Source organism: Candoia aspera, chromosome 4 (assembly GCF_035149785.1).
Source record: "Candoia aspera isolate rCanAsp1 chromosome 4, rCanAsp1.hap2, whole genome shotgun sequence".
Classification (NCBI taxonomy): domain Eukaryota; kingdom Metazoa; phylum Chordata; class Lepidosauria; order Squamata; family Boidae; genus Candoia; species Candoia aspera.
In genome coordinates, this window is record NC_086156.1 from 911,598 (window position 1) to 930,962 (window position 19,365).

Sequence of the window (19,365 nt, forward strand, 5' to 3'; positions counted from 1 at the left end):
ACCTTTGGAGTATTTTGGACTGAGAGGGAGGCCTGCCCCATAGCCACTTCTGGGCCCAGGATGGGCTTGAACCCAAGTCTCCCCACTCCCAAGCCTCAATCTTGAATCCAGGGCTGGGGGGAGGGTCCCGCCAGAAGATGGCAGTTCAGCCATGCAATCAAGGCCAATTCAACCTTCCTTGCTTCTCTGCAACCCCCCCCAGACACCCTGGAGCAGGATGGCACCTGCGTTGCCCTCACCCACTGCGAGTGCACTGATGCCCAGGGGCACAGCTGGGCGCCAGGCAGCCACTATGATGACGGCTGCAATACCTGCACCTGCGCCGCTGGAGGGAGGCTCCTCTGCACCAATTACACCTGCCTCCCCCCCGAATGCGCCTGGAGCCTCTGGTCCAGTTGGTCCCAGTGTAGCCTCACCTGTGGAAATGGCCTGCACACCCGCTTCAGGTAAGGCTGGTGCTGGGCCCCTGTGGCCAAGGTGCCGTTCGCCTTCTCAGCTGGCGGAGGATCCAGATTGGGGCCTCTCGGGACTCAGCGGCCTGATGCTTTTCCACACTGAGGGCTGCGCCCCGGGAGGCAAGAGGGCAGGGGCCATCTCTGTGAGAGGGGATTCCCAGACGGAGAGAGGTTCAAGAGACATGATGCAACCCACCAGCCATAAACTTCCTCGTTCCCAGCGAGAAGACCCCCCTTCCTTGCCAGATCCTAGGACAGCTATTAGAAAGAATCAGAAAGTCTTCCTTCAAAGTACATGAGTATAAATTACCTGTAAGTGGGAAAGAGTTTCAGTTGCTGGGTTCCTTGTGACTCCACCCCTCTCCTCTCAATAAACCTGGTTAAAGAGTACTCTGAGAATCTGAGCCAGAAAGAATCGCTTTTGGTTCAGGCAACAGTCCTCTGCTTGCATCTCTGTAGGGAGGGGGAGGAGGACAGGACCCCAAGGCCCCCAGATGGGGGGGAGGGGGATCTCTAGGGGGAGCCCTTGTAGGCAGGACTGCAGAGGCAGTGAGGTGGGCCTGCCAGGCTGGGCCAGCAGTTGGCCAGACCTGATCTGGCATTTTCAGGCAGGGTTCAGAAGATGGTTTGCAGGTGCTTCTCGAAGGTGTCAGTGGGCCTGCTGGCTTCGTCCACCCTCCCCTCCCCTCCCCTCCCCACCCCATCCCCTTCTCTTACCTTTAAATGCAACCTTCTCTCCCCCTCCCCACACAGGACCCCCACCTCTGGCTCCTGGGCTCCTGAGTGCCTGAAGGAGCAGGTGCAGACCCGTCCCTGTGCCTTGGACCCCTGCCCCCCCCTGTGCCTGCATGAGGGCCAGGAGACCAGCCTGGGCAGCACCTGGCTCCTGGGGGAGTGCCAGCAGTGGTGAGTGGCCTCCCACCCTGCCTTGGCCTCAACTGGAGCTGGGTGGACCTCTCCAAGACGGGAGGGCTGTGCATGCAGGGAGTCTCTGGGCGCGACTGCAGCCACGGAGTCAGGTTTTGGAGGCCCAGCTGGCCACTCCCTGGCAGGCCCTGATGCCTTTCTCCCCCTCTCCTCCAGCATTTGCACCCCAGAGGGCATCTACTGCCTGGACATTGCATGTGCAGGTGAGTTCATTTTCCTAGTGCTGTTTAACAGGTAGACACATCAAACAAAGCTGAGTGATGGAGGAACGCCAGTTTTGGTATCCGGTGGGACAGAAAGCAAATGCATTAAAAATGGCCTAAACTTTAATGGTGACTAGACAACTTGTGACCTGTCGGGGCATCGTCTCAGAGGTATCTCCTTACCAGATTCCCCAGTGCCTTCAACAGTGGCAGAGCTTCCGATGTACTGGGAAAGTCCTTAAGCGTTCAGGGAGGCCTTCAGAGATGCGGCTGCCTTGAAAGCAGCTCAGGTTGAACTGTACAGCCCAGTCAAACACCAGGAGCTGACCACAGGAAATGTCTTATGACATGTCGTATTATGTCATAAAAAGCTGTATGTTAATTTTTATGTCATGAAGTGTTTTATAAAATTTGCCTAGTTTCAACTCCACGGGAGTCATGGGTCCCAGATTTTAGATGCATTCTGCAAGTTAGCCCATTCGAGGTGCCTTGGTTCAAAAATTGTTGTCCTACAGTGCACTGTTTTGCCCAGTTAAAGGTTACAAAGTATCAAACAGACACGAGCATTTCAGTGGTATATGGATAGTGGGGTGTTCAAAATTCATCCATCTGGGAATGGAATATTCGGGAAAACTCCAGAATGTTCTCTCTCTTCCAGTCCATGTGAACTTCTTCCCAGACCATGCCATTCCTGGGGATTTGGGTAGCTTCTGAAAGTAAATCCTCCAAACAGGAAGCCCTTCCAGGTGTCTGGGAGAGCTCCGACCAAAAACAGGCTGCTTCCTCCAGAACACATTCAGGACAGCTCAAACTGCTTCTGGTTTGGAGGATTTACTTTGGAAATGGTCCAATTGCCTCTGGTCCTGGAGGACTTGCGGCGTGGTCCAAGCAGAACCAGAACGATCTGCTCCTGGATGAACAAATTTTGCAATCCCTAACTGATAGATAGCATTTCATCAGATCTGAGCAGATGATGTCTCTTAATTGCTAGAAGTCCTGTAAAACTGAGATCCCAGCCTGGGGCCCCTGGCTAGGCTGACCTGGACCCCTGGGAGAGGTAGTCCCAGCACGTTGGGAAGTCACCAAACTGGGGGATCTGCTGTAAGGACAAAGGGCAACATCTCAACTCTCGCCTTGTGCTGCAGCTTCCCAGGGATCTGACCGGCCATTCTGGTAGCCCGGTCCTGAACCGGATCGATGAATTTTACCCAGCAGGGCCCTGCTGGCATCTTCTGTATTCCTTGAAGGAGAGCGTTGCCCCCTCCCTGCTTCCACCTTCAGCAGAGCAGCTGGAACGTCGCAGAACGTTCCTAAACATTCCAGTGGGAAGCTGTGTTGGTTAAGAGTAAGAGGGATAGCTTCACGGGGTAACGCTGGTAAGAGACAGCGGCGCTGAAGGCCTGGAAGCCAACAGGGCAGGGACGCTAAGAGAGCAGGAGTGAATCTCATATTTTAGATGTTTGGCTGCCAGTCGCCCAGGTCAAATAGCTTGTGGAGAATTGTAACTTAGTTCATTCTTGGATCTAGCCCCTGAGATCCAACAATAGATGGTTCCTTCCTCCCTCCCTCCCTCCCTCCCTCCCTGACAGTGCACGGTGAATGGACTCCGTGGTCACCTTGGTCCGACTGTCTAGTTACCTGTGGCGGCAGCATCCAGATCCGAACTCGGGCCTGTATCAACCCACCACCACGCAACCAAGGCTTGCCCTGTGCCGGCCCCGAGACCCAGAGCCAGAACTGTTCCACCCAGCCCTGCTCAGGTAAGGGCCGCACGGGCCCCTCTGGTGACCTGGAGTGCGGTTGCTGTTTCTCAGGGGCAGCTTTCTCTGGCCGTATTCCTGGCGGTGTTTGCATGCCCCATTTAACGCTGTCAGTGGGAAACCTGGAGCCCCCTTTCATTTGACATACTAAAGTTGGTTACAGGTAGTCCTCGACTTACAACTGTTCATTTAACAATGGTTCAAAGTTACAACGGCCTTGGAAAAAGTGCTTTACAACCTGTACCCACACTTATGACCATCGTACCACCCCCATGGTCACATGATTGCAATTCAGGCACTTGGCAACCAGCTCGCATTTACGACCAGTCGCAGCATCCTGCAGCCACATGATCCCGTTTTGTGTCCTTTTTTGCCGGTTTCCAGCAAAAAATGTTCTTTGGGGAAGCTGGATTTGCTTAACGACCAATGTAAAAGTGATTGTACAATCACGTCCGGTCATGTAGTGAGGCAACTTACAACCCCAACGACTTACGATGGACATTCCGGTCCCAATTGTGGTCGTAACTGGAGGACTACCTGTAGTATTAACCTCGTTTTGGCTTTTGTACAGTTTCACACATGGGACAGAATCAGCCCAGTTGGCTAGTTTGGGATTCACTACATTGTGAGAACCGCCAAATAGGCTGTTCTGTGCGAATGCCGCCCTTGTGCTGGAGATGAGATAAATGATGTCCAAGGACAGGGGTTCTCTGATTTTCTGGTACAGAGACCCCTAAAGTGATAAATGGATTTGTGTTATCACCTGCTAAGTGAAAGTCATGATTCAGTTGGTGTTGGTTTTGGGTAAGAAATAAGTACATCGCTTTAAACAATTCGATTTTAGTCTCTATATCAGTTCTCAAACGTTGTGGCGCACTGCGCACTGGGCTTCCACAGGCAAAATGAGGAGGAAAGTCCAGGGTGAGCTTTGATAGCTTTCCCACTTTGCGAGGGCAGGCCTGGGTCAAAACAGATTCTGCCCTGAGCCTTTAAGTGGCTCGCAGGCCCCGGGGGGTCTGGCCCTAGAGCTTGAGAACTGCAGCCCTGGGGGTCACAGGCAGGGCTGGCGAGGGCCAAGGAGAGTGAGCAGCCACCTTCAGCCTCGGCGGCAGGGGCGTCTGTGGGGAGCGCATGTCAGCAGAGTCAAGATGTGTCTGCAACCGTGTGATCAAGGCCTCGCCCCTTTCTGTGCACATCACAGGCGCCGTCTTGACTTCTTTGACATATACACCGTGCAGATGCCCCTGGACCCTAGGGTTGGTTCTGTCCCCCTCCTGGCAACTGCGCAGGCCACCTTGTACGCAATCCAAGAACTTCTGAGGAGTCATATCTCCTGAAGGAAATGGGAAGCTGGACGCAAAGACTTTCAGCCACAGCGGCTGTGAGTCGAGGACAAGCCATACTGACAGAAACCACATTTAACCCTCCCACGTTTCACTTTCCTTTCCTTGCTTGGCCTCGTCTTTCCAGCAGGTGTTTTTGAGACTGTCAGACTTGACATCATCGTGTTTTTCGCTGACTATGTGGGAAGTAACTCTGCCATGCTGGCCTGTTGAGGCAGCCAATGCGCAATGCAGCCAGCATCTCCTTTTGTTCCCACCCCATCTTCACACAGAAGGCGAGCTCTGCCCTTGGTCCGCCTGGGGCCCGTGCTCACAGTCGTGCGGCACCGGATTGACCACGCGTTCCAGGAGCTGCATCTGCCCGACTTCTGAGAGTGCTGATGGGGCACCTTGCAGCCAGAACAGCCACCCCCAGGAGATGGAGGCCTGCTACCTGCAGGCCTGCAGAGGTAGAGAAGACGCGTCCCTTGAGGCCCAAGGGGGACGGGGTGGAGCAGCCTGCAGGCAGGGCCCTGAGCGGCCCATTTCTAAGAGTTCTGGCTGAGATGGCGGGACCCTGACCCTAATCATCTCATGCCCTCCAAGCATCTCCTATCTACATCTACCTGTCTCCCTGCTTCCTTCTTTCCTCTTCCGTCCACCAGGGTTTCATTCAGCCATCCAACCACCAACTTTCTCCCTTGGCCTCCCGACCCGCCGGCCCTCGGCCACGCTCCGCGGTCCCCCTCCGTCTCCACCCGAAGTCCCACTCCCTCTCCCTCTTCCCGAGGACTTCTAGCCCTCTCCGCCACCACCAAAGAGCCGCTTGGCCGTGAGGCAGGTCCCTCAGTCCAGCAGCACCAGGCTGTCCCGGCACCACCCCTGCTGGCTGTGGGTCCTGGGAACTCCCCCTGAGACATACAGTGGGGGGGGTGACCGTGCTGGGACCGCTCCTCAGGGCAAGCCCAGATCTTCCACATTCTTCCCAGTTGAGGAGGGAGGCTTGCTGGTGATAATCTCTGCCGTGCAAGATCTTCCACAGCCCATCATTTGAGATGGCTGGGCTGTGGAAGAAATGGGTGTACTCAGGGAATGCTCAGAGGCAGTGTGTGCAACTTCCTCAAATTAAAGCCCACATTTCAGGCCACCATCAGGCTTCCTGGAGTGGACTGTCTTTGGTGACAGATTGCTGGGTTTTTGCCAGCAGGTTTGAGTTTCGCGTTCCTTCATTAACCCTTGCATGCACCAGTCGGCCCCGGCTCTTTGTGCGCCCAGCCCTTCACAGAGCTGCATGGATCCTTTTTGTCCCCCCGAGCCCTCGGCTGCTCCCACTCCCCCCACAAGGCTGCTCGCTCTATGCCGACCCTCCCCTTCCTGCCTCTCCCCCAGATTGTCCCTGGAGCCCCTGGACGCCCTGGACGCCCTGCGCATGCAGCTTCCTGGTGCAGCAGCGGTACCGGAACCAGCAGGGCTGGGACGCTGACCGGGAGCCGTGCCTGGGGCTGGACGGGCAGTTCCGCATGTGCAATTATTCCCAGTGTTCAGGTGAGGCCGCGCCAGCACAGCATCCTCTGCCCACCAGCGGTGGGGATTCTGTAGCTCCTCCGTGGTGGCCTGCGTTGTCTCCAGCTGCGACTCCCTTGTCTTCCCATGGCTTTGTAGCCCAGAAACAGCCTTCTTGTTGCTGTTTTCCTCCAGGACCTAGTAGATCTCAGGAATCCACCTTGTCTCAGGGCTGCCCATGGGAGGTCTGAGCTCGTGTGCTTCCCCCCCTCTTTTTCCAGAGTCCAGCTGCGATGCCCCCTTTGAATTCCAGGCATGTGGCTCCCCCTGCGACAGCCACTGCTCCACCCGGAAGCACCCAGAGCTATGCCAGGACATTCCGCGCTGCCTGCCTGGCTGTTACTGCCCCCAGGTGAGGCTGATGTGCAGAACTCCCTGCTGCGCCAGGCAAGGACAGCCGGTTTGAGACGGTCTCTCTGTTCTCCCTGCTCATGGTCCGAGGCATGCTCTGGCTGAGTGGGGGGCGCTTCCTGGATGAGCTCTGTGCCAGCCTGTCCATCCACCCTGGCTAAGCTACATCCTAAAAGGGCTTAAGCACAGCCCTGCTGGGTGCTGGGGGTTGCAGGCACAGGAAGGAGCCATCCCTAGAAGCCCCCCTCTCTCTGTGTCCCTGAAGGGCCTGCTGGAGCAGAAAGGGGCCTGCGTCCCCCACGCACAGTGTGTTTGCCTCCACCCCCACCAGGCAGAAGGGCCCGTGTTCCTGCCTGCGGGAGAGGCTGTCCTGATTGGCTGCAAGAAGTGGTGAGTTTGTGGTTTCTCTAGGTGGGGGCAGTGGCTTTGCCTTTGGGAATGAGCCCGGGAGCGGGGGCAGCTGGTTATAAAGGGAAGTGAACGAATCTCCAAGGTTTCTTCTACGTCACAGAGAAGGTGGGGCCCCTGGGATGGAGATGGTTGGCACCGTGGCCAGGGCTGTGCTGCTCAATCCTTCTACCGCTGCCCTGTGCCATGAGGGCAGAAGCATCCAAGAACCCCAGATTTCCCTTTTAAACAATAAAAACAAGTTTCTAGCCCCTGAGGCTCTGGAAACAATGGCTGACATCCATCCTACCCAGAGTCCTCTGCAGGATCCAATGCCTTCATCAACGAATAATAGCAGGGTCTCGCTGGCCCAATGGCACGACAGTGCAGCGGTGCAATGCCATTAGACATCCACCCCCTGCACCCTTATGGGGGCTCCCAGCCATTTCCGGCTCCAGATCTGCCCAGAAGGGCATCCGATCCTATGCCTGGCATGGTGGTCCCCAAGCAATAGCTTAGCCAGGCCTTCTGGAGCATCCCAAGAATGCCCCCACTGGCAGGGCCAAAGGGGTTTCATCTCCCTAGAGGCCCCTCCCTGCCCCTTCTGCCCTCCGTTGCCAAGGCTGCCTCCCAGGCCCACAAGCTTCCCTTCCCATTCCTGGTTAACTTGATGGAGTTTAGGATGCAATTCCTGGCAGCAGTGTTAGGTTTGGCTGGGGATGATGGGAGATGTATTTCATGCGGGATCAGATGGAATGGAAAGAAAGCTTGGCAGATTCACAGTGCACAGAAGGAGCTGTGATCCATGCTGTCAATGGCGAGATTCCATGTTTAGAGGCAGTGTACCTTTGGATGCTCGTTGAGCTGGCAGTGGGGGTGGGGTGGCTTGCTTGGAAGCATGACAGGAACATCTGCCTGACTATCTTCAGAAACAGGAGGAGCAATTAAGCGGGTCCTCCTGGACTGGATTCCCCCACTCTCTCTGAATGTTCCCATGGCTTAACTGGGAAACAGCCACACCACTTCTAGTGTGGCATGCAGCACCTGGCACTCGGAGCGTTTGGAGTCCAACTAATTTCAAAAGTTGCCGGGGAAGTTTAGAGTGGGGAGAGACACCCCACCCCCACCGCCACAACTCTCACGGCAGCCAGCCTTGGAGGGCCAAAGAGCATTTTCCGATGGCTAACCCACAACTTTCTCTTGGCAGTGTGTGCCAGGAGGGAGAGCTGCAATGCAGCAGCGAGGACTGCCAAGGTGAGTGCCTGCTGGTTGGCCCGGACAAGGCCTCCCAGAGGCATCTGGGATAGACTGCTCCTGGCCAAGGAGGACACTTTCGTGGCTATTGATCAAAGCCCCATAGAGCACATAGGGGGAGGACAAAACTGGGTAAGGCTGGCCCAGATCGTTCTGCATTACAGCTGGAGATCACCTGCCCTTCTGGAGGCTTTTTCTTCCCGGGCATGGGGTGGGTGGGTGGCAGGGTGGGGAGCTGGCACCCCCAGAGCAAGCCATTTCCCAGGGGCCGGGCGCTCTAGCCAGGGCACCTTTCTCGGGCCAAGCCGTCCGCTCCTCTCCTCCGGCCAGGGCTGCTTCCGCTGAGCGGCTGGTCGCCGTGGACGCCCTGTTCCGACTGCCTGCCCGTGACGGCGCTCGGGCCCAGCGCCGTCCCTGCCCTGCTGGCGCAGAACGAGGCCTGGCCCGGCGGAGGCGCTTCCCCGCCCGCCCTGGTCTCCGTGCAGCACCGCTACCGGCTGTGCCTCGACCCGCAGACGGGCGCGCCCTGGGGCGGGCGGGAGAGCCTGTGCTCGGCGGCGCTGCAAGAGCAGCGGCTGTGCCCCGACGAGACCCGCGCCTGCGAAGGTGAGCGGCTGTCGGGGACGCGGGGGCGGGGGGACGCGCCGGGCTGCCGGGGGCCAGCTGGCTCAGCCGCGCGGGGCTCTTCCAGATTTCTGCCTGTGGAGCGAGTGGGGTGCGTGGAGCCCCTGCCGGGCGCCCTGCAGCGGAGGGTTCCGTCTGCGCCGGCGGTTCGCCCTCCACCCCGCCGCGGAGCCGCGCTGCCGGGGACCGCGATCCCAGTCCGAGAACTGCAACACCGGCCCCTGCCCAGGTAACGGGGCTGAGCCGCCCGCGCGGTTTCCCCGCCCGGCTGGGAGCCCCCGCAGTTCGGAACTCCCGCCCCGCCCCGCCCCGCGCGGCCAGAGGCTGCTCCCAAGGGGGCTCCTCCGGGCTTTTTCTCGCCCCCTCCCTGGCTGGCCCTGGCGACCCCGTCTGCAGGACCCACGTCGGGACAGGGGGGAGTGCGGTTCCTCAGATGGACTGCAAGGCAAAGCCCTTCCGACTGGAAGCATGCCCTGTTGAGTCACCGGCAACTTTGCTGGCATCAGTCGGGCGATGCCAGTTGCTGGGCTGCCTGGACTGGTGTGGTTGTGCGTTGCTTTCTCAGCTCCGGAGCCAGGAGGTTGCAGAGGGTGAGGCCTGGGGGGCGGGGTGGGGGGAGGAGGGGAACTGCCCTCGTTCAGAGTACCTGAGCCAAAGCCCCCCCCCTGCCCCGGTTTCAAATTCTGGGTTTGTGGTGGAGGGCCTTGACCGAATCCCAGAGAGAACCAGAAGGCTGTGGAAGAAGGTCGGGAAGCCAGAAATTCAGTGATTGGGTGGGTAATTTGCAGCATGCCCACTTTCATGCTCACACAGTCGGGCAACCCTGCACCCTGATGTGACCCCAGGAAGTGACCCTCCTCCTGGCCTCCTCCTCTCCCCCTTCTGCAGGGGAGGAGTGTGAGGACCGGGGCAAGGTGTATGCCCCCACCTGTGCCAACAGCTGTCCACGCACCTGCCTGGATCTCTGGGAGCATGTAGAATGCCTGCAGGGGCAGTGCAGGCCAGGTAACACCCCCCTGCCCCCACCGTGAATTCTCCCCCAGCCTCTGCCCAGGCTGGCCCTTCTGGGAAGGAGGGGAAGCTCCAGGACACCGCTTGGGGGCACTCCTGGGATGGCGCCTTCCAGTACCCAGAGGGGTGGTCCTACTGGCAGCCCCTGTGTCCTGGGGGGACCTGAGCATCACCTCCCCTCTGACAGGATGCCAGTGTCCAGAGGGGCAGCTCTTGCAGGACGGAGACTGCGTGCCCATCCAGGCCTGCCGCTGTGGACGTCCTGCGGCCAACAGCAGCCAGGAGATTCTGCCTGGGCAGATGGTGGAATTGGATTGCCACAACTGGTAAGCAGCTGCCGTTCAGAGGGGCAGGGGGTGGAGACCGTTCTTCTGAGGCACCGCAAACGCTGGGCTCCGGATGGATCGTGGGGTGCCCATAAAGACTGACAGGGCTGCCTGCCTTCTCTTCCAAGCTGGACATCTGCAGGGCTTGTGGGGGGGGAAGAGCAGAAAGGAGGCTGTCTCAGCCCCCCCGCCGCCCAAGGTCTGCCAGTGCAGTGACTGCCTGCAGGTGTCCAGACTCCAAGACGCCGAGCTGACCCTGTCCTCAAAAGACAAAAGGGGGACCCCCCTTGTAGTGGCAAATTTGGGGTGCTGGGAAAGATGGCGGAGAGGGAGACAATCAACTCTTGATAAGGAGGTTTTCTGCGCTAAGAGCAGCACAGAGAGTTCTTTTTGGATGCTACATGCCCCGGTTAATCGTAACAGAAGTACCCCAAAACTTCGCCCTTGGGGATCAAGACTCCTCTTTGCCTCCTGCCTCCCGCTTCTCGTTCACCCAGCACCTGCCTGAATGGCACCTTTGCCTGCCCGGAAGAGAAGTGCCCGTCCTACGGCGAATGGTCCGTGTGGAGCCCATGCTCGGCTAGCTGCGGAGGGGGAAAGGCCCTGCGCCATCGCCTCTGCCACGAGAGCCTCCTTGGAGCCCCCTGCGCCGCCGAGGCCATGGAGGAAGTGACACTCTGCAACTCCCAGCCCTGCCCAGGCGAGGATCTGGGGCTGCCCTGGCGGGGAGGGGGCCCCCGGTGCAGCCACCCCCTGCTACTCCCTACGCGGAGCACCCCAAGGCCACAGGGGGTTGTCAGGCTACCACTGGGACACCCCTTTCAGGTGCCCTTCTGCTCCATGATACCTCCTGGCCGTGTCTCAGCAGAAACCGTGTAAGTTTAACAGGTAGAGGCCTCCTAGGGTCTGCTTTGCATGCCCCCCAGGCACAAATTGGCCCCCAAACCCTTCCTGCGGCCCTGTTCCCTTCCGAAAGCCCGGGGTGCCGTTCGTCACAACTTTTACCCCAAGGCAACATGATCCCTGCAGCCTGACCTCTACGCTTGGTTAAGCATTGAGAAGAAAGACAAAATCAAAATCCGCACCACACCCCAGCCAGGAGGAAAAAGCCCCTGTCTGGTATCGTCCCCCTCTTCGTAACACAGCCCCCACCCAAAGAGGGCAACCGAGGGGCAAAGACGCCGCCAGGGGTTCTGCCGAATCCCAGCCAGCCTGACCTGGGGCGCATCCCCTTGGAGCTGGACCGTTCCAGCCCATAATAACCCCCTCTCCCAATGCCTGTGGACCAGGGCCTCTCCTGCTTCACCCCCCTCCCCTGGGGCGCTTGGGGTGGACGGCGCTTCCCGCTGCAGCCACCTCTGTCCTGTGTGGAGCAAGAGACCTGCTCCCCTCCGGAAGGACAGGCGCCCGTGCTCCTGACACCCACCTGCGATGCCTCCTACGTGGAAGCGGGGGGGGGGGTCACCCTGGTCCCGCTGCTAACAGTCTCCCCCCCCCAGCTGGCTGCCTGTTGAGCGACTGGACCGCCTGGAGCAACTGCAGCACCAGCTGTGGAGGGGGGGCCTCTGAGAGGAGCCGCCAGCTGCTGTCCCCTCCAGGGGAGCCCTGCCCCTCCCCACTCCTGCAGCAGCGTGTGTGCAACACGCACAATTGCACGCCAGGTGAGCCCCGTGCCCGTTCTGGAAGTGCAGCTTTGTGATGGCTGAGACCGAAGAGGGTTCCTTGAGAAGCACAACGAGCAAAGGGAGGAATCTGGCTTTGCCCAGCCGGTCCCAGTGCCAGGGGCTTCCCAGCAGCCCTCTGCCCTGGGCCCAGCAACCGGCCACTGGAAGAGGAGGGGGGAAGGGCCTGCCCGGTTGCTCAAGGGACCTCTATACCAGCCCTCTGCCCTTCCATGCTAGAGTGCCCTGGGGGCCAAGTCTACAGCGAGTGTGCCAACTCCTGCCCGTACAGCTGCTCTGGCCTGCGCCCAGAAACCCAGTGCCTGCAAGAGGAATGCCAGCCGGGCTGCATTTGCCCACCTGGCCAGGTGAGTGGCTTGCTCCCCACCAAGCCCCGCCCAGGGCCCCAAATGTCCCGGCCCCTCCCCATGTACAGTCTGAGCCGCCTTTTCTCCGACAGGTGCTGCAGGACGGGCTGTGTGTGCCCCCGGAAGAGTGCCGCTGCCTGATCGGCCAGGCGCCTGCCTTGCCCTGGGCTGCCAACCTGTCCCAGGAGGAGCGGGTGCAGGCGCATCTGCCTGGCAGCATTTTGCAGCACGAGTGCAACCGCTGGTGAGCAGGCAGAGGGTCCGGCCTGGGCAGCCTGGAAGAAGCTCCGCCAGGGAGACCCTGGGCCCTGCAGCTGGTCCTGGGTGAAAGTAGAGGAAGGTCAACCCAGCCTTCCCCAACCTGGTGCCCACCAAGTTCCTTGTATAGCAGCTCCTGTTGCCTGCACCCCACCTGCCCATCGACTGTCATGGCTGGGGAAGATGGGACTTGTGGCTGCATTAAGCTCTTGGGTCCTTTCCCAGCTGTGAAGTGGAGAGGTGGACTCCTCAGGGGTGGGAGCAGACCCTGGGCAAGCTCCTTTTCCTGCGCCCCACCCACCCCCAGGCTGTAGGGGCAGTTTTCCCTTTAAAGGCATTGAGGGCGCTCCATTGATTGGAGACCCTTCCCATCCTTCTGCTGGGAAACTAGGAGTGATGTGGATTAGCCTCATTCTGCTGCACTTTATCCTCACAACAACCCTGCAAGGCAGGCTGGGGATGGGAGAGAATGACCACCAGCCCAGTGGCTGAACAAGGACTAGAATCCTGTTATCTCCTTTGGCCCCGCAGTGTCTGCCGGAGGGGTGTCTTCACCTGCACTCGGGAGGACTGTGATGGTAAGAGGGTGCGGAGGGGAGGAAGGTCTCCGTGGGGCAGCTGGGTGGGGGCTCTGGAGTGAAAACGAAAGCAGTCCTTACTGCTTGGGCACAGCAGTCTCAGTCTGGGATGTAGGCTTTTAATAAACACTGCCTCTGAACATGTGCAGAGAGCATGCCTCTCAACTGTGAACTCCTCTGACCCCTTCCCCAAGGACTGGAGCTCCGGGAGCCCTCCATTTAGGCCTGTGTTTCTTGACCTTGGCAACCTTAAGACGGGTGGACTTCAACTCCCAGAATTCCCCAGAATTTGCCAAGGTCGAGAAACGCTGCTTTAGGCAGTAGCCCCTGGCAGGGTCACTGCACAGTTCCTGGCCGGGGCATTTGGGGCACTCAGGGTGCCCTCCTGGGTCCCTTAGTCCTCCTGGCCAGTGTTCCTGTCCTGTCCCACACATGGTGCCAGGGATGCCTGCTCAGCTGGCCTCTCCCCTCCCAGTGCCCTGCGTCTGGTCCGAGTGGTCTCTGTGGTCCCCCTGCCCTGTGACCTGCGGCACCGGAGAGCAGCTGTCTCGGCGGCACCAGCTGCAGCCACGCTTATACAGTGGGGCAGAATGCCAGGGCCCCGCTGTGCGCAGGGTGCCCTGCGCCCTTCCTGACTGTGGTGAGTCTCAGGGCCCTGCCCTGCCCTGCCCTCTGCCAGCACATTCTCTTCTCTCTGCCCTTCCCATCCCTGCCTGGCAAAGGACGGTGAGGGGCTCCTGGAGGGGGGCATTCCCGGGAGGGGCAGCTATGGACGGGCCTGGGCCTGGCTCCGACCCCCTCAGCCTGACTCTTCCCCTTTGCAGACTGTCCAGAGGGCGAACTCTGGCGCCGAGCCCATCCCCCAGGTCCCTGCGAGCGAAGCTGCCGCCAGATCTACCAGGATCTTCCCCAGAACTGCAGCTCAGGGGCAGCACAGGAGGGCTGCACATGCCAGCCTGGGCACTACCGGAATGGCAGTGGGCACTGTGTGGTGGCTGCCCACTGCGAGTGTGAGGAGGGAGGCCAGATATACTCGGTGAGTGTGAGGACAGGAGCAAGACCGTAGCCACCCATTCCAGAGAAAATTAACAGCTGTTTCTGACACAATATTTTATCATCATCATCATCATCATCATCATCCGTCGATCATCTGTATCTATCATCTATCTATCATTGGTCAACTCAAGGTGGCAAATATCCCTAATCCTCCTGCCTCCTATTTTCCTCATAACAGCAGCCCTGTGAGGTGGGTTGGGCTAAGGGAGAATGACTGGCCCAAAGTCACCCAGGCAATAATAATAAATTTATTAAAGCTGTAATGTGCCCGACGCCCCACAGCCCTAGGCTACTGCATGTAAACAGCCAGCACACTTTGCTGCCCCTGCGCCGACGATGCTCCCTAGCCTGGCCATGCCACGTCCCAGCTCAGAGAATCCGAGGGCCCAGCTGTTAGCAGTGAACTTTGAAGCTTCATTCTGGGTGTGGGTGGCTCTAGCAGGACCTTCTGCTGCACCAGCCGCCTTCAAACCACACCTGCAGCTCAAAGGATTGAGAAGAGTCCCCCCCCCCCGTTACCACTGGAGAAACAGCCCCTTTCTCGGGGTGCTTCACCCACTGCCACACTTTCTCTCCCTCCTTCCACACAGGCCAGTGCAGAATGGCGCAAGGGCTGTGAAATCTGCCGCTGCTTGAACGGGAGGGCTGTGTGCGAGACCGGCTGCCTGCCCCTCACCTGCCTTGAGGTACTCGCCCTCAGGGACCCCATCGACCCCGTCATCCTGCTTTGTCCCTTGAAAGCTAAATGAAAAACGAGCAAAGGGGCTTCTGAGGCTCCCGGGCTCCCCCACAGCCCCCTTCCTGCTGCCCTCAGATGTCCAGGGTGCCTCCTGCTGCTTCTGCCCGTAGCCAGGATTCTGCCAGGAGCCCCAGGACCGAAAGCAGCCTGAAGGTCTGAGCTGTGCCCCCCACGCAAACCCCGTTTCTCTTCCCTCCCCAGGGTGAAGTGAAAGTGCAGGAGCCAGGCAGCTGCTGCCCCACCTGCCGGAAGGAGTCGGTTGGTACGTGCATCTGGAAAGGAGTGGGGTGGCTGTGGGGGGCAGGCAGCCTTGGCTGCAGGAAAGGGGCCGAAGAAACAGACCAGGCCCCAGTGCCAGAGGAGCAGGGCGTGGCTCGGGGTGTCCGAAGAGCTGAGCCAAAGACCCTGTGCTGGGGAGCGACCGCAAGTGGGGCAGCCGAGGAAGAGCTGGGGGCCTGGGAGTTATCGGCACCCTCGGCCTCCCCCGTCACTTGCTTCCGGCAGATTGGGTGACGGGAACAAAGCACGGAAGTCACCCCAAGATCCCTTGCTAAGTGGACTGTCTGCCGGCGGTGTCTAATGGGCAGCACTGTGGGACCGGGAAGGACCCACTGAGCTGCGCCGAGGGAGGCTTGGCCTGGCACAAAGGCCTGACCTCCCCAGGCCCTTTGCCGGAACGCCGGCACTGGGGAGGGCAAAACCGGCAGCTCCGACGGCAGGGCCAGAAGCTCTGAGGTCAGGGCGTTCGACCCTGGGGTGTTTGCTGGGCCTCGCCCACGCCGTTTTCAGGGTGGGCAAAGCCATCCTGGCAGGGTGCCTGGGCTCCCCCGGGCTCCACTGGGCTGCTAAGCGGGCCATCCCCCTCTTTCCCGGCAGACGAGCCCCAGCCCCACTGCCGGCACTTCACTGAGCGGCGCAACATTTCCAAGGGGGCCTGTTTCTTGGCGGGCGTGGAGGTGAGCTACTGCAAGGGGCGCTGCGCCTCCCACACCAACGTCATCCCGGAGGTAAGCCCGGCCAGGACCGGCCCCGCCGGGGTCCAGGAGCCTCAGCCGGCCCAGCGCACCCCGGACTGGTGGGGGAGCCCCCCCCCATCCCCAGGGTCCCTCCGCCCAAGCAACCCGTGGCTGGCTTGGCGTTCCAGGAGCCCTACCTGCAGACCTTCTGCGACTGCTGCAGCTACCGCCTGGACCCGGTCAGCCCGGTGCGCATCCTGAACTTGCAGTGTGAAGGCGGCGAGACGGAGCCCGTGGTGCTCCCCGTCATCCACGGCTGCGAATGCAGCAGCTGCCAAAGTGAGCCTGTGGCAGGGCTCAAGGGGCAGAAAGGGGTCCCCTCTAGCCCCCCCTCCCCCACTGGCAGGCTGATACTCCTGGGCGGGAGAGGTGGAAATAGCCCTTCTCTGGCATCAGCAACTGGCCCTCAGATAAGCCACTCCTGCACATGGAAGTTCTATTGACCGGTCATGGCCCACACACCTTGATACCTCTGTCTCCTATTCTTCCCCTACATTAATTGAGGCCAGTCACTACCATCACAGCTTGGTAGCAGTAAATTCTGAGTTAAGCCAGGTTGGGGACAGGAGAGGGAAGACAGAGTTTGAATCGCCCCACCCATAGAGTTCACCTCACCTCTCTCAGTGGGACCGCCCCTCCAGCTAGGCCCTCCAGTCCAACTGAGCATCCCACCGGAGGCTGTCCAGACTCTGCAAGAATGCACGCCTTGAAGGGGAGGAGCCCACCCCTCTCCCCCCCAATTTTCAGCACATGGGGGAGGCCTGCCTTCCATTCCCCACAGAAACCCACCCCCACCCCAGTTTCCTGTCTTTTCGGTTGCAGGCGGTGACCTCTCCAAGCGCTGATGCCTTTCCTCCGGGGCAGGATCAGACCTTTTAAATCGGGACACAGCAGCAGCTTCGGCTCCTCCCCGCAGCCAAAACCCTCCAGCACAGACTTTCTCTCCTCGGCCGGTCAATAAAAGCAGCCAACGGCAGCCTCCGGAGGGACTCCAATTCTTTCTCACAAAACTGGGGTCGTGGCTGGGAAGGGGGGACAGCGAGGTTGGGGGCAGGCTGCTGAGTGCTGTGGGCAAGAAACCCAGAGGGGCCGAGGGGTTCGGAAGGCAGCACGCTTGGCTTTCTGCAAGGAGAGGGAGGGGCTCCCTGCAAGCCCATGCGCCCCAACCTGGTACTCTCCAGGCATTTGGGCTGTTGAACTCCAGCCCCTCTGAGGAGATACCGCTGCTCTTTCTCTTGAGAGGGACTTTCCGCACTCCACGGCTGCTCCTTCCCTTCCTCCGGAACAGCTGCTCAAAGAGGGCGGCATTTTTTGTATCACTTCTGCATGCCCCTCCCTGGCAGAAATCCCCGCCGTCTGAAGCGGGCTCTGGAACTGACCCATTTCCTGAGTTTGTGCAAGGCACTGAACCATAAACTAACCAAACAGGTAAAATCACTGTGAGAAAAAAGGAAACTATGCTTAAAACTAACCAAGCACAGAACGGATCACTTTTGCTTTCTCCTGAGCTCTTTTTTCCAACTGGCCAGCCTAACCTTCTGTCCCGAGGCTTCCTGGTGGTCTCCCATCCAAGTCCCAACCAGGCCTGGGGCAAGTTAGCCAAGATCAGCCTGCAGAAGCCACCTAACCACATACATTTGCCACGTTACAAATGAAATGCACAGTTTGCCAGTGTTTTAAAAAGCATTTTTAATTCTTCTATTATGTTTTTCACCATACTGGCTGTCATAGTTTCATCCCTTTTCCAAGGTCTTGCCCAAAATCTTCACTGCAGAGCAGAAGAGAACTGCAATACAATACAGGCAGTCCTTGCTTAATGATCATTATTAGGACTGGGATTTTGGTTGCTAAGCGAAGTGGTCATTAAGCGAATTTGACCCAGTTTTATTATCTTTTTTGCAGCAGTCATTAAATGAACATGGTTGTTAAGTGAATCATGCATTTCCCCATTGATTTTGCTTGCCAGAAGCCAGCCAAGAGGGTTTAAAATGGCAATCACATGACCATGGGATGCTGCAATGGTCATAAGTGTGAGGACTGGTCATAATTCGGTTTTTTCAGCACTGTTGTAAGTCCGAACTGGCACTAAACGAATGGTTGTTAAGCAAGGACTACCTGTAGATATATGGGGCCACTGATCCTGAATTGCTGTGGACATTGGGAGCATCGGTCTGCCCAGCTGCAAGGAGGGCAGCAAAGGCTGCAGGAGGGAAATGCAGGGGTGAAGCTTTCCGCCTTCCTGAAATGCCCTGCCAGCCAAGGGAGCTCCACCCTAGTTCTTTCCTTTGGAGGAAGCACCCTGAGGTCACCTTTTCCTCACACCCAAATTTCCAAAAAAGTCACCCAGAGGCCCAGGAACGCGCTGAAGGCCAGGTCCCCACCACATTCCAGCTTAGCCCCAAAGGCAAATGCCCAGGGCCCGCTCCATCATTCGATAAGCAGCTCGTTTTCCATCAACCATGTGAACAACTTGTGTATAGTGTGTGTGTGTGGGGGTGCAACCAAGAAGGAGAATCCAGGCACGTCTTGTAATTGCCACGTGTGCATCGTGAAAAGAAAAATGCAAAGCGTGGCAAACCTGCAGGGACCCCAGGGGGAAATGCCCAAACTGGCGAGGAAGCTCTGGGGCACCTGCCCACCCACCTGCCTGCTGACTTAGCTCAGTGAACTGCCCGCTGCACCAACCTTGGCATGCCTTAGCATGGAGAGGCTGTGTTACAACTCTCATCATCCCCAGCTGGCCCAGGGAAAGTTGCTTTCGGCAGACGTCCACAGAACTACAAGGGAGGAAACCAACATCTCATCTGATCCACAGAATGTGTTGCGTGGTGCCAAAGTCCTCCCTCTGCTGTTGGCACACGCTCCCTCCCGCTCCCTTGCGCAGAAGCCGCTCAGCATCACGGCCCTGGGGAGTCTCCAGGGATCGCGCAGGGCGTGCACAGCAGGAGACCAGCCTTGGCACCTGATTCTCCCAGCCTGGCTGTCGGGATGCAACAGCACGCCAACCACGCAGGGTCTGAGCCGGGGAGGCTTCTCGGGAAGGGAGGAGCAGGGGCAGAAGAAGACCAGCTGGGGGCCTGTGGTGTCGCCGGGCCTTCAGGTCCAGAGCCAGTCTCTCCAGCATTTGGGCTCCACTGAGCCAGGGCCAGGGGACGGCGTGGCCGGTCTCCGATTGTGGGACACGCTGGTTTCATTGCCCCAAAGCCTCTCCTGGGCTGATCCGGGCACAGAGGCCCCCTGCTCTCCAGGAAGACAGGCAGCCCTCTGGCCTCCAAGGCCTGAGCCAGAACCAGGGGCCCTCCAGGCTTTCTGCAAGTGCCCTAGGAAGGGTCTCCACAGCCAGGCCCCAGCGGGGGGCCCACCAGAAGCAGCCCAGCCCAGCATTGGTTCAAGCATCCTGGTCTAAGAAAGAACAGGCAACAGGAGGCTCCCAAACCCAACGGTCAGCGGCCTCTCTCTCTGCCCAGCTGAGCGTCTCAAGCCACAGGGGAGGGGCTATGCCATCC

The 19,365-nt window shown here is 59.1% G+C and overlaps 1 protein-coding gene across 1 annotated transcript in view; it reads left to right on the forward strand.

Moving 5' to 3' along the window:
• Positions 1 to 16,785, forward strand: part of LOC134496121 (SCO-spondin-like) — an 80,807-nt gene extending 64,022 nt beyond the window's left edge. Inside the window, exons 90-114 of the mRNA XM_063301875.1 lie at positions 203 to 446; positions 1,209 to 1,361; positions 1,539 to 1,585; positions 3,175 to 3,345; positions 4,961 to 5,137; positions 6,057 to 6,212; positions 6,452 to 6,582; positions 6,847 to 6,971; positions 8,176 to 8,222; positions 8,553 to 8,828; positions 8,914 to 9,075; positions 9,735 to 9,851; positions 10,045 to 10,183; positions 10,681 to 10,883; positions 11,683 to 11,844; positions 12,085 to 12,212; positions 12,305 to 12,456; positions 13,002 to 13,048; positions 13,524 to 13,688; positions 13,873 to 14,084; positions 14,695 to 14,790; positions 15,045 to 15,105; positions 15,720 to 15,850; positions 15,988 to 16,138; positions 16,682 to 16,785. Of these exons, the coding sequence (XP_063157945.1) occupies positions 203 to 446; positions 1,209 to 1,361; positions 1,539 to 1,585; positions 3,175 to 3,345; positions 4,961 to 5,137; positions 6,057 to 6,212; positions 6,452 to 6,582; positions 6,847 to 6,971; positions 8,176 to 8,222; positions 8,553 to 8,828; positions 8,914 to 9,075; positions 9,735 to 9,851; positions 10,045 to 10,183; positions 10,681 to 10,883; positions 11,683 to 11,844; positions 12,085 to 12,212; positions 12,305 to 12,456; positions 13,002 to 13,048; positions 13,524 to 13,688; positions 13,873 to 14,084; positions 14,695 to 14,790; positions 15,045 to 15,105; positions 15,720 to 15,850; positions 15,988 to 16,138; positions 16,682 to 16,704 (3,476 nt within the window). The 3' untranslated portion in view covers positions 16,705 to 16,785. The remainder of the gene's footprint in view (positions 1 to 202; positions 447 to 1,208; positions 1,362 to 1,538; positions 1,586 to 3,174; positions 3,346 to 4,960; positions 5,138 to 6,056; positions 6,213 to 6,451; positions 6,583 to 6,846; positions 6,972 to 8,175; positions 8,223 to 8,552; positions 8,829 to 8,913; positions 9,076 to 9,734; positions 9,852 to 10,044; positions 10,184 to 10,680; positions 10,884 to 11,682; positions 11,845 to 12,084; positions 12,213 to 12,304; positions 12,457 to 13,001; positions 13,049 to 13,523; positions 13,689 to 13,872; positions 14,085 to 14,694; positions 14,791 to 15,044; positions 15,106 to 15,719; positions 15,851 to 15,987; positions 16,139 to 16,681) is intronic.
• Positions 16,786 to 19,365: the final 2,580 nt, after the last annotated feature.